Genomic DNA, 14,475 nt, shown 5'->3' with positions numbered 1-14,475 from the left:
ATGTGCACACAGCCAATCAGCATTTCCAAGGTTTGTTCTGCCAATATCCGTGCTTCGGCTCACAACTGCAAGCGCTTAAACTATTTAAGCCAGTTGGTACACACTTGGAAGACAAAAAAAGAAAACAGTGCTTTTCAAAACGGCACAAAGCAGACGCGCTTGACCACTCGTGTGTTCTCTGCTTTGCGTCCCATTGAATGGCAATGGGTTGTTTCATTGCCTGCTTGCACTGACTGCGCAGTAAGGGTTCCAACTGCAAAGCTTCTGCAATTCATCACAGTAGCACAAATTGTTAGAACACTACTTGACGTCATAAACATGTGATCAAATCTACAATGAAAGGAAAGTTAGTACCTTGCTTGCTAGACAAGTTAGCACATCTTTAATAGTACCACATTAGCATGAGTCAGCACATTCATTCTTTTTAAGTGTTCACAAACTTCACGCACAAGGTCACACAATAAATGTAGGCAAAACTACCTGGGAAAAAAGCGCTACAGCCACACAAGAAATGGATGTAGTTCATCAAAAGAGAACAATCTAACTGACAGTGCATGCTGAAAAATCATGCCAAACTCACTATTAAAAGGAGAGTGTTTTTCTTTCCCACAGGTCTCGTGCACGTACAGGGTGAAAAAATATAAAAAGGAATACCTTGCTAGTATTCAATGATCACTCCAGAAGCGCATTTCTCAATACTAGCTAGCATCCTCTCTTTTTGAGGGAATTTGTCTGACTGTGCCTTTCTCACTTCAGTGCAATAACAGAGCCACTTGAGAGCTGCTAATGTTTACAAGGTGTCGCCTTTTACACCGTTCTTTGCTGTGCTCGTGAATTTATTCACATTTGTACATATTGGTTGAAGTACCACGACAGGAACACATCAATGTTTGTATAGTAAAAAAAAGGCATGCACCCACCTCAACACGAAAAGAGGTTCAAATTCTCTTTCGTTAAAAGTGCTTAATGATTTTGGTCTGCCAATGTACAGTGTAAACGCTGCCCTCGGCCTAGGATAAATACAAGCACAGACATACAACAAAACGAGAGCAAACAGTAAAACAAATTTAAAATTGCATTGCCCAGTCACCTCAAAGCAACCTTTGTGTACTTGTGCTTGAATCAAAAGAGCACAATGTTGAGCCTGCTGTCAGATGTGTTGGCACAAAGTGAGCTTAATCGACAGCTGATGTAGAAGCATAGTAGAACACTGGCTGTTTTTAAAAGAAAAATATTTGTGCATCTTCTATGGCTCCGTAACGTACAGTGCTCAGCAATTAAAAGGTGGCAATCAGCCTGCATGGCAGCTGGTGCTTTTTGTGCCACTGGTGGGTGCTGGAGACACCGAACTGATGCATTACAACAAGCATTACGGTGCATTATTGATGAGCTGATGCCTTACAATTAATGCGAAGGCCTTTGCGATGTATTGAGTCTGCATTTGGCACCCCAGTAATCAACCAGCACTCATCGGTCATTTTGTCCTATCCTAGAAGGCTACAGGGGACCTGGAATAAAAACAGATTGGAAATGTTTTATGCTATCCCGGCCCACAGTGACAACCACCAGGTGCACGCATTGTCTGCTTAGGTGCTGTTTAAAGGCTGTTTACAAGATTAATACAATTACAATTAACAAGGTAATACAATTACCAACCCTGCAGCTTTGCCAAGATTGCCTCAGTGGTATATAATTCTCACTGATAACAGATTTAGCCAAAGTTAAGCTTCACTGTTGTTGGCCTTTAATTTAACACAATAAAGTGACAAGTAAAAAAATTTCATGTCAATATGCCTTTAAACAGAACACCAGACATCACAGTTTCCTTTGCTTGTTGAGACTTTACGTCACCGACACACAGCAAAACTAGCCCACACTTTCTGCAGCAGCTCACCTTGCAGATGGCGAACAGAGCATGTGATGGTGATATTTCATTTTTTTTGGCCCCTAGAAACCAGACAAGCAAAGATGACAAGTGTATTACCGAACGACATAGACCAAGAAGTGTAGTCTTGCTGCAGCATTTCGAATGAGAGCAAAGTGTCAGGAAGTGTAAAACCTTTTAAAGTCGTTAGGATAAAAATGCAAGTCACTGTGCAAGCTGCAGCAAACACCGATTTTCACACGCGATGACAATGCTACTGGTCTTTGTTCGCACTGCGTACAATGTGTGGTGAGATCACACTCGCACACCCATACTGCAGCAGTCAGTGTGAATTTGCGGGCACCAAAGCACACTGTCGCAAGGAGTGGTACAACACACAGTTGAAGGTGGTGAGAGAATATCTGTCGCAGCCTGCCCTACAGGTATGCAAAATTACTCTCACTATGTCAAGCGTGTCAGGCATGTCTGCACTATACTGCACATTTGTTCAAGAAGTTATGACAGGTGTAATTTAAAGGGGTAGTGCTAACACATTATTTCCGAGTCATCTTTGGAATGAAGGTCCAGTACCTCAAAACACTAGAGAAAGTACTGTCAAGCTTTACAGTGTTCTAAATAATTTATCTTACAGCCAGTTTCATTTTTGATTTTACCGTGTTGCGACATAATGATGCAGCATGTGGGAGCAGGACATAGCCAGGTTCTGACACTCGCTCCAGCTCACTCGATCGTCCGCTAGGCTGCTACATCGACTCTCACAATGAGTAGCATTGTGCAAGATGACTGAGCGATTCGAAGAGAGTATCAAAATGTTGAAATGGTACTGCTGCCACATGCGTCATTATGTCACAACAAACTAAAATATAAAATGAAACTGACTGTAGGAAATCTATTATATTAAATTGTTTACAACACTGTGAGGCTTGACAGTACCTTCTCTAGCTTCACCTACTGCAACTGAGTGTCGTTGTTCAGCACTGCCATGTCAGTCACATTGTTTGTCTGCAATTTATCGGTTATGGCTACTAAACTGGCTAAGCCTTGTTTTGGCTTATAGTTGCCAGACATTCTGGAATTAGAAGTTTATATGTGTGTTGTTCCAGTGAAGCAGCACTCTATATATATATATTAAAATAAATAGATTGACTTTTCAGACATTCTACACAATGCTTGTTTAATTTTCTCAGCAACTTTTTTTTCGCAATGATTGCCATTGATATTATGACTGAATGACACTAATTTTTCCTGTGTAGCACCACCACGAATCTAATGACATTAGAATGTCCAGTGTGACAGGTATATTAGACCACATGAGACCCGGTAGCACCATCACCACCGCAGACTTGACACTGACAGCAGCAGGTAGTGAAATGCGCTGAGGCACCTCCATTGTTTCTGCATAAACTGGTAAACACTTCATAACTAGGGCCTCCGAGATGCAAAAATTGTCAGGACAGGGTAGATGCCCATTAATGGGAAAGTGTATTCAGTGCCACAAATGGAACAATTATAAAGCTCAACTAGAAACGTCCACGCCAATCACGCTTGGTACCCGCTTTGTTCCAGTGTTGGCGGAGAGTTGAGCACAGTTGGCCTCACGTTCAAGTGCCACGAGTGAGAGCTGCATCTGGTTGTCACCCTTCTGCACCGTCAGGTAGCTCTGGACAGTTCAACAAACCCAGTTCATAACAGAGGACCTGTTTCCAGCTGCAATACATGAATGCTCTTGCACAAATCTGACAAATTTCATTGAGCTCCTCGATTGAGTTGCCTGTTATCTTGTAGCCTAAGCTGGTGCAGGTTTCACGAGCCTCCAAGATTGTGCAATCCAAAGAGTTTACAACAACAGAGCAGCGTGCACCTACCACTAGCCATCTTCAGAGTGTTAGCAAAGTGCCAGTTGGCAGCACCTGTTCAATCAATCTACTCTGCGAGCTCCGTGAAGGATGGCTGCTCGTCTTCGCTCTCCTCTGTCAACTGGCAGTCCTGGTCACTAGGTTGCCTGTCCGATGAGTCCAGTTCATAATGGAGGACCTCCTCATCCGCGAGGTGCGACTGTCCCTGAACAAACTTGGCAAACCGCACGGGGTCTTTGAGACGAGTCACCACCTGCCACGTCTTGCAGTTGGGGCTGCCACAGAACTCCCGCAGGGCCTCCAAGGCCTTTCTCGTCTCCACATCGCCCTGCACGATGTACTCCTCCTCGGTGAGAAGCGTCACCTTCGGCCGACACACGCGCGTCCTCCACCAGGTCTTCAGCTTGGCTGCCCACTTCGGAGGGAAGTTGTAGGCGACAAGCACAGCCAGCACGGTTGCACATGTCACTTCTCGGAGCTCAGACGACGTGATTATCCCGCCCAGTGCTGCGAGCTGCAGCGACCACTGAATCAAATCCAGAGTTCGCGGATTTGTCGGTGGCCCCATACGATAGCAGACACCGAAGCTCACGAGCGCCGCGAGTCCTATGTAGACGGCCAGCACATTCTTGTAGTCAGCCAGAACCTGCATTGGCAGTGGGGAAAGGCCACTGGTATTTAATGAGTGTCACACGGTTCAGCTTCTATTGCAATCAAGTCTGACCCGGATTTAATTTCCCGATCGTGATTGGGTCATTTGCACAACCTGCAGAAGGGAGCCAGTTTCTGTTGAGAAATTCAATCCCGATTGAGCTAGATCGCAATTGAAGGTGCCCCATTTGACAGGGGTACTAAACACAAGAAAGTCAAATGGTCATATACCAGATGGTCATTTGAGACAGCTTTAGCTGAGTGTTGCTGTTGATCCAGACCACTCAAAGTTAAAGATTGAGGCACTAGAACTGCACGAATTTATGATTTTTGATATGAGCAAATCATACTGCATCTCTTAGAGATGTGAACAATGCATAGTCAGCTTGGCTGCACAATGATGGAGATTGTTGAAGCCAAAGCTATTTCGAGTCCACGCCCCAAATGCATTAGCACTTCCTCCACACATCTCAGCGGTAGAGAACTTGCGGTCCTCAGGAAATAATCATTGTCACGCAGGTCATGTGACACGAGTGAGCATTATACATGCATGTCTCTGGAAATAAAGCTTTCTTAGAAGATAGTGCCTTGTGCTGTTGCATGTGCTTATGTCTGAGTTCACCCTGCACTACTCAATACGAAGATCATGTACTAACAAGCCCAAATTTCTAGCATGTTGGAGAAACCAAGAGGGCGCACTGCCACACTGCACTTAATTAGCTCGCCAGCAGAGCAAGAGCAGCATCTTTGGGCACACATAGTAGAGTTCCTGCTGAGTGCAGGTTGTTAGGATGTACAATTAAATCTCTATATAACGAACTTCTCAATATAACAAAGCATTTAACTTTTCGTAACTTCTTGGCCATAGAACACTACGTATTTAGAACTTTAATATGACGAAGTGTGTTTGTATGCGATTTCAATACAACGAAATTTCACTACCGCCGTAGAGGAATGCCACGACAACGAAAGGAAACTTCCAGGGATGCAAATCATTAAATTATTGAACTACAAGCGGCTGCTTGCAAGCGCACCTCTCAAACCGTGGGTTGCGCGACAAATGCGACCGCCGAAGTGGAGCAGCATCATGTTCCGTATAAAGTCTAAGTGCCATAAGCTCCTATCGGGCCCTGCACACTGTGCACTTTAGGTGCAAGAGAAAGGGTGCGAGGATGAGACAAGATGGTGGCTTCACGAGTGCAAGCGAAGGCGAAGTTGGGGAGGCAAGCGAGCAGCGCGTGCAAAGAGTGGGTGTGCCGAGAGGGTGTGGCACTTTGTAAGCTGTCTTCCCGCGCGTCCGGTATAGGAGGTTGCGTAATCTTGAGTTTCGATTACCCGTTGGGGTGAGAGGCATTCGCCCGGCGCCTTTCCTGATAGCGTTGTTCCAGTGCGGGCGTCGCTATCAGGCGCGGGAGCGGAGAGCATGCGAAAGCGTGCTGGCTTTGTTTAATTCGTACCGCCGATGTCATTGAAGATATTGTCGACGTGTGTGGCACGAAACTGCATCATTCGCCGCCCACCCCTAACGTTATCAAAATGAATCATTTTCTCATTCAAATTTTATTTTTTCGATTGCCCGACAATTCGGAAAATTCTGCGGCCCCTTTCGTGTAAGAAACATCGATTGGCGACTGTACTACTTATTTGCATAAAATGTCGAATTTCAACAACAAAATTTCGATGTAATGAAGCAAATTGCCGATTTTACCAACGAGGTTTAACTCCACCGATATAAATGCAGCAGACTCTGATCACTCAGCTAAAACTGTCTGTTGTGGTGCAAACATCATTGCCAACACACACTCTATTCAATTTACAGGAATATGTCTGAATCTTTACCTTGCATTTTCCTTTCTAAAACGCAAACTCGTTACGAAAATGAAGGTTTTATATTAAAATATTTAATGTTAATTCTCATTAAGTGCCGGTAATGCAACTTTTATTTGCAAATTTTTGTAGCTATAGCAGTCCTTTTTTTAAGTGCCTTGGTATCCAGCATTCAAACAAAATAGTAATGACTCACTAGTGTACAGCTCCAGATTCGGGACAAATGACTTCTTATAACATGATTGTGTGCAGATTAAGACAAATAAAAAGTGATGTCATGATGCTGTTTTCTGCAGTGTCCCCAATTATGTCTCAATACTCCTATATTGCAATGCATGCTCACTGACCTGGAGAGGCACAGCAGAAGGGTGGGTCTAAAATTAATCTGCAGAAAATTAAAGTAATGTTTAACAGTCTCAGAAGAGAACAGCAGTTTACGGTAGGTAGTGAGGCACTGGAAGTGGTAAGGGAATACATCTACTTAGGGCAGGTAGTGACGGCGGATCCGGATCATGAGACAGAAATAATCAGAAGAATAAGAATGGGCTTGAGTGCATTTGGCAGGCATTCTCAGATCATGAACAGCAGCTTGTCATTATTCCTCAAGAGAAAAGTGTATAACAGCTGTGTCTTACCAGTACTCACGTAGGGGGCAGAAACCTGGAGGCTTACGAAAGGGTTCTACTTAAACTGAGGACGAAGCAACGAGCTATGGAAAGAAGAATGATGGGCGTAACATTAAGGGATAAGAAAAGAGCAGATTGTGTGCAGGAACAAACGCGAGTTAATGACATCTTAGTTGAGATCAAGAAAAAGAAACGGGCATGGGCAGGACATGTAATAAGGAGGGAAAATAACCTACGGTCATTAAGGGTTACGGACTGGACTCCAAGGGAAGGGAAGCGTAGTAGGGGGCGGCAGAAAGTTAGGTGGGTGGATGAGATTAAGAAGTTTGCAGGGACAACATGGCCACAATTAGTACATGACCGGGGTAGTTGGAGAAGTATGGGAGAGGGCTTTGCCCTGCAGCGGGCGTAACCAGGCTGATGATGACGTTGACTTTATATAGCGAGCTTGCACAGGTACAGGTCATTACAGCTCTCAAAAGCAACGTGCAATGACCTTGCCATGCGTTTTTGGTTGTGACGAGTCGTTACTGGAATATAGGAATGGTGGTGCGCCAACATGAAAACCAGACTGTTTTACGTAAGGACTTGGTGGGCTCTCTGGCATGGCTTGCTCCACAATATCAGTGACTCAAGAAGGCAGAGATGTGCGTGCCGTTTTCCTACGTTGTGTCTCATTAAACGCCAGTTTTTTTTAATGAAGTATTGAATGTATTAGAAGAAGGATAAGGCGACGGGTGCTAGTGCTTCAAGTTGCCACATTCTTGGGCACACATTATAAACCCTTTTGTCCACGCTGTGGCAGCAGTGTGTTCATAACCCCACAAAACTTCCGGCCATGCATTTCTGTCAGTCAAGTTTGCCAAGAAAAATTAGCACTTTGTCTCATAGTTTAGGTGCACATTCCTGATGTGTTCAGACATGAGGAACATGCACCATGTGTAAAGCTCATCGCGTAGCTTTCTTGTAGTACTTAGCAGCAAGATTCGTCTGTCAAACATTCTAAGTGTACAGCAAAACTGGTGCCACCCAGGGAGTTCCACATTTTTTATAGTGATATACAGGCTGTTGTAACTTGATTGCGTAAGCACTGAAAGCCCACCTGGTAGACGTTCGACCAGAGCAGCTGCAGCAAGTACAGCACCAGCGACCAGCCAAAGCAGACGACCGCGTAGCCCGCCGTGCGATGCGGCAACAGGCGGCTCACGACGAACACGACGACGAGCAGGGACGCGAGCACGCCCACGGTGACGCCGCACGAGTAGAACACCAGCGCGTTGCGGCACAGAGAGGGCACGCCGAAGAACAGCAGCACCGAGAACACGAACTGCAGCACGCGCCAGTAGTTGGCCTCGCGCACGACCAGCTCGAAGCGGTAGTCATCGTCGGACACCACGCCGATGCAGTGCGGCCGGAACGCCGGCAGCGAGATGGTCGACCGCCTCCAGGGCAGCAGCGGTACCCAGCTGGCGAGGTGCGAGTCAAACTGCACGCGCACCGACGCCTCGTCGGGCCCCTCGAAGAGCATGTAACGTTCGGGCACGAGTTTGAACTCGACGTAGACGGACTTGAAGAGCGACAGGTAGCTGGCGCGCTCACCCGGGTAGCAGAAGATGGCCATGTCCTTCCTGTGGCTGCGCGACACGGCGAGGTACTGGTGGCCTTCGCGCATGGTCGTCGACAAAGTCTCGTCGCTGTCGGACTGACCGCGCCTTTCTGGTAAGCTGAAGGCGACTCCGGCGAAACCGACGAGCGTGACGACAGCCAGCACTGACCGAAGCGAAGTCGACATCGTCGTGTTCACTTTGCAGAACGACCGCCTCGCCACACCAGACAGTCGGGAGCATAGAATAAAGAACCGTTTGGTCGGATGCGCATCGCACACTGTTCAGCCTTCGAAATTACAGCGGCCGGGTTGAGGTCCAATGTATACAGAGTTTTGAATTTAGTGACATCGGCCTCGACACTGGCTGGCATTGGCAAACGCGTGCTTAGCGTTGTTGATAAACGCAAACGAATTCAGTGAACCAACGCCTCGTGAACCCAAATATGCCAATGGCCCAAAAATCAACGTTCTTACATACTTCAGTTTCGCAGCTCCCTATGCGAGCCCATTGGCCGACGTGGCCGAAACGGGTGTCACTGACACTACCGGCGCTGCAGTCGCGTCTTTCGTCATGCGCCGTGCGTCGTCTGCTCCTGCTGCGATGCGTCGTTTGCACCAACAGGCCTGTAGGCGCTTATCCGTCGGTAAATGTAGTTTAGATACGCAGTATAAGTTTTGTGACAAACCTGCCGGGCGTAAGTAACGGGGACTTCACGGTGTCTGTGCACTATTGGCGCTGCAGTGACATATCTCTCACGCAGCGCGCATCGTCTACTCCTACGATGTCATCTCTGCGGTGGGTCGTTTTCCCCAACTGGCCTGTGCCGTTCGCTCTTCGACGACTGTGTTTTGGCTGCCCGAACAGTATTTTATGCCAAGGACCTTTGAATGACATGTCTAGCTAGTCTTTAGAAGCTGCAACTACACCGCAAATGAGAGGTCGTGCACTTCGATTCCGCTTTTAAACCAATTTTTTTTTTCCCTATAAAAGCGCCACGGTGCTCCCTTCAGCGGGGGCTTTGTTTTTTGCTGCTTATTCCTAATATGTGTATTCATTAAAGACGGCGAGCGCCTGTGCAGACGTAGGGACGTTAACGCATCACGCCCATGTAGCAGTCGCTTGAGATAACGCTGTGGTGAATTGATCCACCCCCGTCAACGCTTCTTCGCCTAATAAATTTAATTGACACATGTATTTTTTATAGTTGTCCGCGGATATTATGGGACGTGCAAATGAGTTGGAAGTGATCTGTGAGCAGTGACAAGGACGAAGTTAAATACTATGAACATATTTATGTCAAAGTTTAATTCATTTTCTTTTTGGCGAACAAAACAAACAACAAACACAGTGGCACTTTTTATTTACTTTGTGCACAAAAAAGTAATTTTGAGCTACTTTTCCTCAAAGCAATTTTGCCCTCTTTCTGGCTGCTTGCACCTGCTATGTCAGCGAGTTATCGACGCCAATCAGCGCAGGTTATATATGAAATAACCTACTAGCTCACCTGTCCAAATTTGTGCTTCAGCAAATGGTTGAGTACACACTTCAGGGTATGTGGCACATCACACTGGAAATAAAGGTAGGCGCGCCCAGGCAGGCATGTATGTGGAATCTTGTGAGAAGATGAGGTTACGCTGCTGCTCATTCCCATCTGCTGCCACATCGAGCGATTGTTCGCAGCTCCGTCACTGACTACGGCGATCACCACAGCACCACGTTTATGCAATTGCATTATTTCTTGCAACACCAGCTCTGCTAAAATCCTGCCAGGCGCAGCACCTTTCGTGGCAAAGCTATAGGTGGCACGTACGCGGTTGCACCCAGCTCTCCAGAAGTGGTACGAACATCAGCACGAGCGCATGATCTGCAAGTTGGTCAGTTCCTTCATTTGAAATACCATCGTAGTCCACAAATCAATCAAGTTTGGAGGTTGACTTGTTGAAATTGTTGAAATTGTACGCCTGGCGTAACTTAATTTCATCCAAAATCAGTGTTCCGAGTTTCTTCCCATCTGCTCTGTTGCCAGCTGTTTTCCAATAGCTTCGCCCGTGTGCTGAGATTTAGGTGCACGTTAAAGAACCCCAGGTGGTGGAAATTTCCGGAGTCCCCCACTACGGCGTGCCTCATAATCAGAAAGTGGTTTTGGCACGTAAAACCCCATAATTTAATTTTTTCTAATAGCTTCCATACAGAGATGATTGAAACCATACTTGCATGGTATTCCTTTCAGAATTTGTGTGACACGGCTCATGGAGGGCAAGGGCAGCATATTTATGTCAGATAGAAGCTTATATGCTCGAGGGCTCGCTAATATCCTCAGCATTAAACAATTAAGAAGCCAGTCCGCATTGTACCGCGCGCCACACGGAGACTTTGCTTTCAACTGTTTAAACGATGTCATAAATGCAAGGAAGTTCGGCCAACGCTTCCTCGATTCTGTTATCGGACATTTCAGAAAGCCTTCTTCAGAGCCAAGATTTCATTCTTTTGCTTTTGATGCGCAGCAGCTGGCCCAGGCAGCCTCTTCTTCGCAATGCGTAGCTTCTGATATTGCTTGAGCGTTGCGCTCGGAGCCTTAATGCTCAGTCGAAGTTTCCTCTGTAGACGGAGACAACGCGCGCAGACTAGTTGCTTTGTAAGTACATTGCACTGCTTGTGGTGCATATTATCTGATGTCAACGTGTCACGCTGGCCTGCTTCCACGCCCGCACACATGTTCAAGCTCTCTGCTTCTCTCAGGATTCTTTCCACACTTGCAATGCTAGTCGCAGCTCGAAATAGCTTCCTGTGAATTTTGCTGTAGCCGTACCATCCTCTTCAAGCACAACAGCTTTCATTACTCGCAGATGCCTGGCTACCAGTTGCCTCTATATAAAATATTCCGCATCGCTTAATTCTGTGTTGTGTCGTCCTCAACAATTTCGAACTTCCAGAGCGCAGAAGGCAGCTGTCACGTTTCGTGAGCTCGTTGAGCACCATGTGTGTAGCGCATATTTCTCAAGTTCCTTCTTCCAAGCCAAACAACAGGTTAGTTGAAGCGCTGTCACTACAAGCTTCGCCCGATGTACTTGCCGGCACTTGCGCTCGTTCTTTTGGTGGACGTCGCTTTCGCTTCACATTTTTGGCTTTGAGATGTGCTCAGGCAGCCCAGAAAAGAGCCGAATAAGAAGTGGGCCAGGAACAAGCATCCATTTCCCGCGAGGAATCAATATTTCTTTCTTACCCACAACATGCTTGTAGCGTTTCAAAATGTCGTCGTCCTCAAAGTGGAGTTCACACACTTTTGATTTGTTTGTGAGGCGTTTGTCTTTTCGGTGTAGCATGCGTTCCCAACTTTTAAACTCTCCGGCGTCTCGCGGCGGTGCGAAAAAATGGTGACCATGCGGCATCATGTCTTAGGCCGCTGGTGCAGCCGGGGGCAAAACAGCACGGCATAGGGAACTTCTTGCTGTCATGAGACGCGGAAACGCTTCTTCAAGAAGCTTTTCAAGAGAGCAAATCACGACACATCAGACAACACCTACAAAACGGAGAAGGATAACGGCAGACGACGCAGCGCAACCAACATGAAACCAGAAGTGAAAGCAGAAGTCATGTTTCAAGTTCATTACCAGAAACGCATTTACAATACCTAGCTCAGGTATGACAAATTGTCACAAAGAGGCTCAAAATTAAGAACTGTGAAATAAGAACTTCTCAAAATTGAAACCAGAAATCTACCAGAAATGGAGCAACTTCTATCAGAAACGAAACAAAAAACTGACGAAAGACGCGATCGCAGCGCCGCTAGTTCGCGTGACCACCACTTCGGCCATCTCCCGAGCGGAGCTGTGAAACTGAAGTATGTCTAAGAACGTTGCCAAAAATACCATTGATGCGTGGACCGATGATAGAGCATTATATTATTATACTTATGGAGAAACAGAAAAGTTTCCTTTTGACCACATTATTGATGATGATGATGAAACTTGTCTGCTAGCGCCGTTTTATAGAGCAAAGTGCTCTTCATGTACAGAATTCGGCGCTTGAAACGCGATGACAGCATGGCGGCCAGCGCTTCTTGCGCCACCGGTGATCGCTCAGGAGGCCGAATACAGTTACCACGCATCAAAAAGATTGTCGCTTTCATGTGATACAAAAATGAGTGTTACCAGCGCCCACCGGTGGCCACGGAGCCTGTGGCGCAAGGAAGTACCAGCCGCCATGTTGTTCGAGTTTCGATTGCTGAGCACGGTACGCAGCGCTTGCGTTACTTCCTCAACATGTGCAAAAGATAAAGTACGGTTATGACTATTAGTCCCTATTTTACACTTTCAAAAAACAAAACGTTCAGAAACGTTCAAGAAAAAAAAAGACAATTCTTATTGTGGACAAAGAGACGTCACCTGCGGTAACAGTATTTCTCAACAAACTTTAAGATTAAGAGATTTATCATAAATTACGCCCAGGCTTTTGTATCTGCCTGTTCACGGTATGCTTTTTCAAGGTGTTATGAAAGTAAACTTGCCATGCGATTCTCTCTCCTGCTTTCGGCTAGTCGGTATCACCAGTCTTTATCTTTCTCTATGTTATCACTGCGGCTTCCCGTAGTCCTTCGTCCTTCCCTTTCCAAGTTCAGAGCAGCCTAGACCTCAGGACAGCCTGTCTGCCATTCCAACCATTCATTCTCATTGTCACATCGATGCGGTTGTCGCAGAGCCGATAAGTCAAGAAGAAATATGTCAATTGATCGTTGAGAAACACGAGAATGCAGATCACTTGCTTGCGTACTATGAGGGATCACGCGGCGCGCTCCTCATAGTTTCGCTTACGGCGCTCAATAAAAACACCACGCGGCAGCCCTCCTGGACATTTATGTAAGTACTCTCAAAGCGAGGGTAGTTTTTGACTGTCGATACAATAATCGATCTTGAGCAAACTGAAAGCACAGAACCGTTTACAGACGCTATCTCTTTACCGAATACTGCGCGCTATCGCCGCGATGGAGTCTCCCGAACCGGCTGCAGCGACCGCACGGGTTCGCAGCGATCGACCGACTGCGCTTGTGCATGCATGTCCGCGCAAAATGTTTTGCTTCGCTGTGAGCACGTTTCCGCACCGTGCCGTGAGCTTTAATTAATTATATAGCCGCAGCATATGAGCATTTGACGGTACACAGTACGCAAGCAAACATTGTTGCGTGGACGCTATCGTAACTATTCAAAAATAATTTCGTTATAGAGACTTCGACGCCTATCCATAGCTACGACGACTGTGATGCGACGTCGCGACGATTCAATCTTTTTTGTCTTCAAAATTCTTGGACATTTCAGTATTATTTCCCAAGTTGCGTCGCACTGGCGTAGCTATAGGTCGGTCGACACTCGGGGCCCATAGGTATTTTGTCACCCCCCCCCCCCCCCGCGCCCCGGGTGCAACCGGCGGAAAGAGGGGTGTCTTCAGACGTGTATGCACCCCCCCCCCCCCCCCACTTTGCTACGCCACTGGTCGCACTGTATGTTTATCAATCTTCTCAGAGTGCGATTTCCCTCTGCTTCTTTTTCATAATCCAGCGCATTAATTCATCACAAACATGACCATATACCATGCCTTTTTTAATGTGCGTCTTACCGCTCCCTTTCCGTTCCAGTGAACTAGCGACCATCAACAAGTTCATAGACCAAACCGTCATGACATTAGCCGGGAAGCAAGCGCGGGCGAGCGTCTCAGCGCGCGTTTTCTGCTACTCGCCGAACATATCGCAGTCGCGGCGCCGTAGCAGAAATCTTCCTCGCGTCTGTGCTTGCTGCATGCCCGAGTTGTAGCCGATGGCTGTCTACCGGTTCTAAGTTTCGCGAACCAAGCTTCACGCAGCTACTTTTCCTGCGGCTACGTGTGAGGCTCACACCGGGCTCCGTTGCGTACGTACACCCAAGGCGGTAAAGCCTCACCACTTAATCAGAACCGCAGCGCAGTTGGGACTTTAAACTTTCGTTTTCAGCTCGCTTCGGCGCTTCCATGCGCTTCCGGAGCAGCCGACGCGG

At 46.8% G+C, this 14,475-nt stretch overlaps 1 protein-coding gene across 1 annotated transcript; it reads right to left on the bottom strand.

Moving 5' to 3' along the window:
* Positions 1-351: 351 nt before the first annotated feature.
* Positions 352-8,929, bottom strand: LOC135916283 (nuclear envelope integral membrane protein-like). Its single transcript, XM_065449609.2, has 2 exons — positions 7,948-8,929; positions 352-4,387 (listed from the first exon to the last, which is right to left on the bottom strand). The coding sequence occupies exons 1-2, from the start codon at positions 8,635-8,637 to the stop codon at positions 3,809-3,811; spliced, it is 1,269 nt and encodes a 422-aa protein (XP_065305681.1). The 5' UTR covers positions 8,638-8,929; the 3' UTR covers positions 352-3,808.
* Positions 8,930-14,475: the final 5,546 nt, after the last annotated feature.

The sequence above is a fragment of the Dermacentor albipictus genome, chromosome 6 (assembly GCF_038994185.2).
Source record: "Dermacentor albipictus isolate Rhodes 1998 colony chromosome 6, USDA_Dalb.pri_finalv2, whole genome shotgun sequence".
NCBI lineage: Eukaryota > Metazoa > Arthropoda > Arachnida > Ixodida > Ixodidae > Dermacentor > Dermacentor albipictus.
Note: the sequence above shows the minus strand (reverse complement) of the source record. Positions and strands in the feature narration are given on the sequence as shown.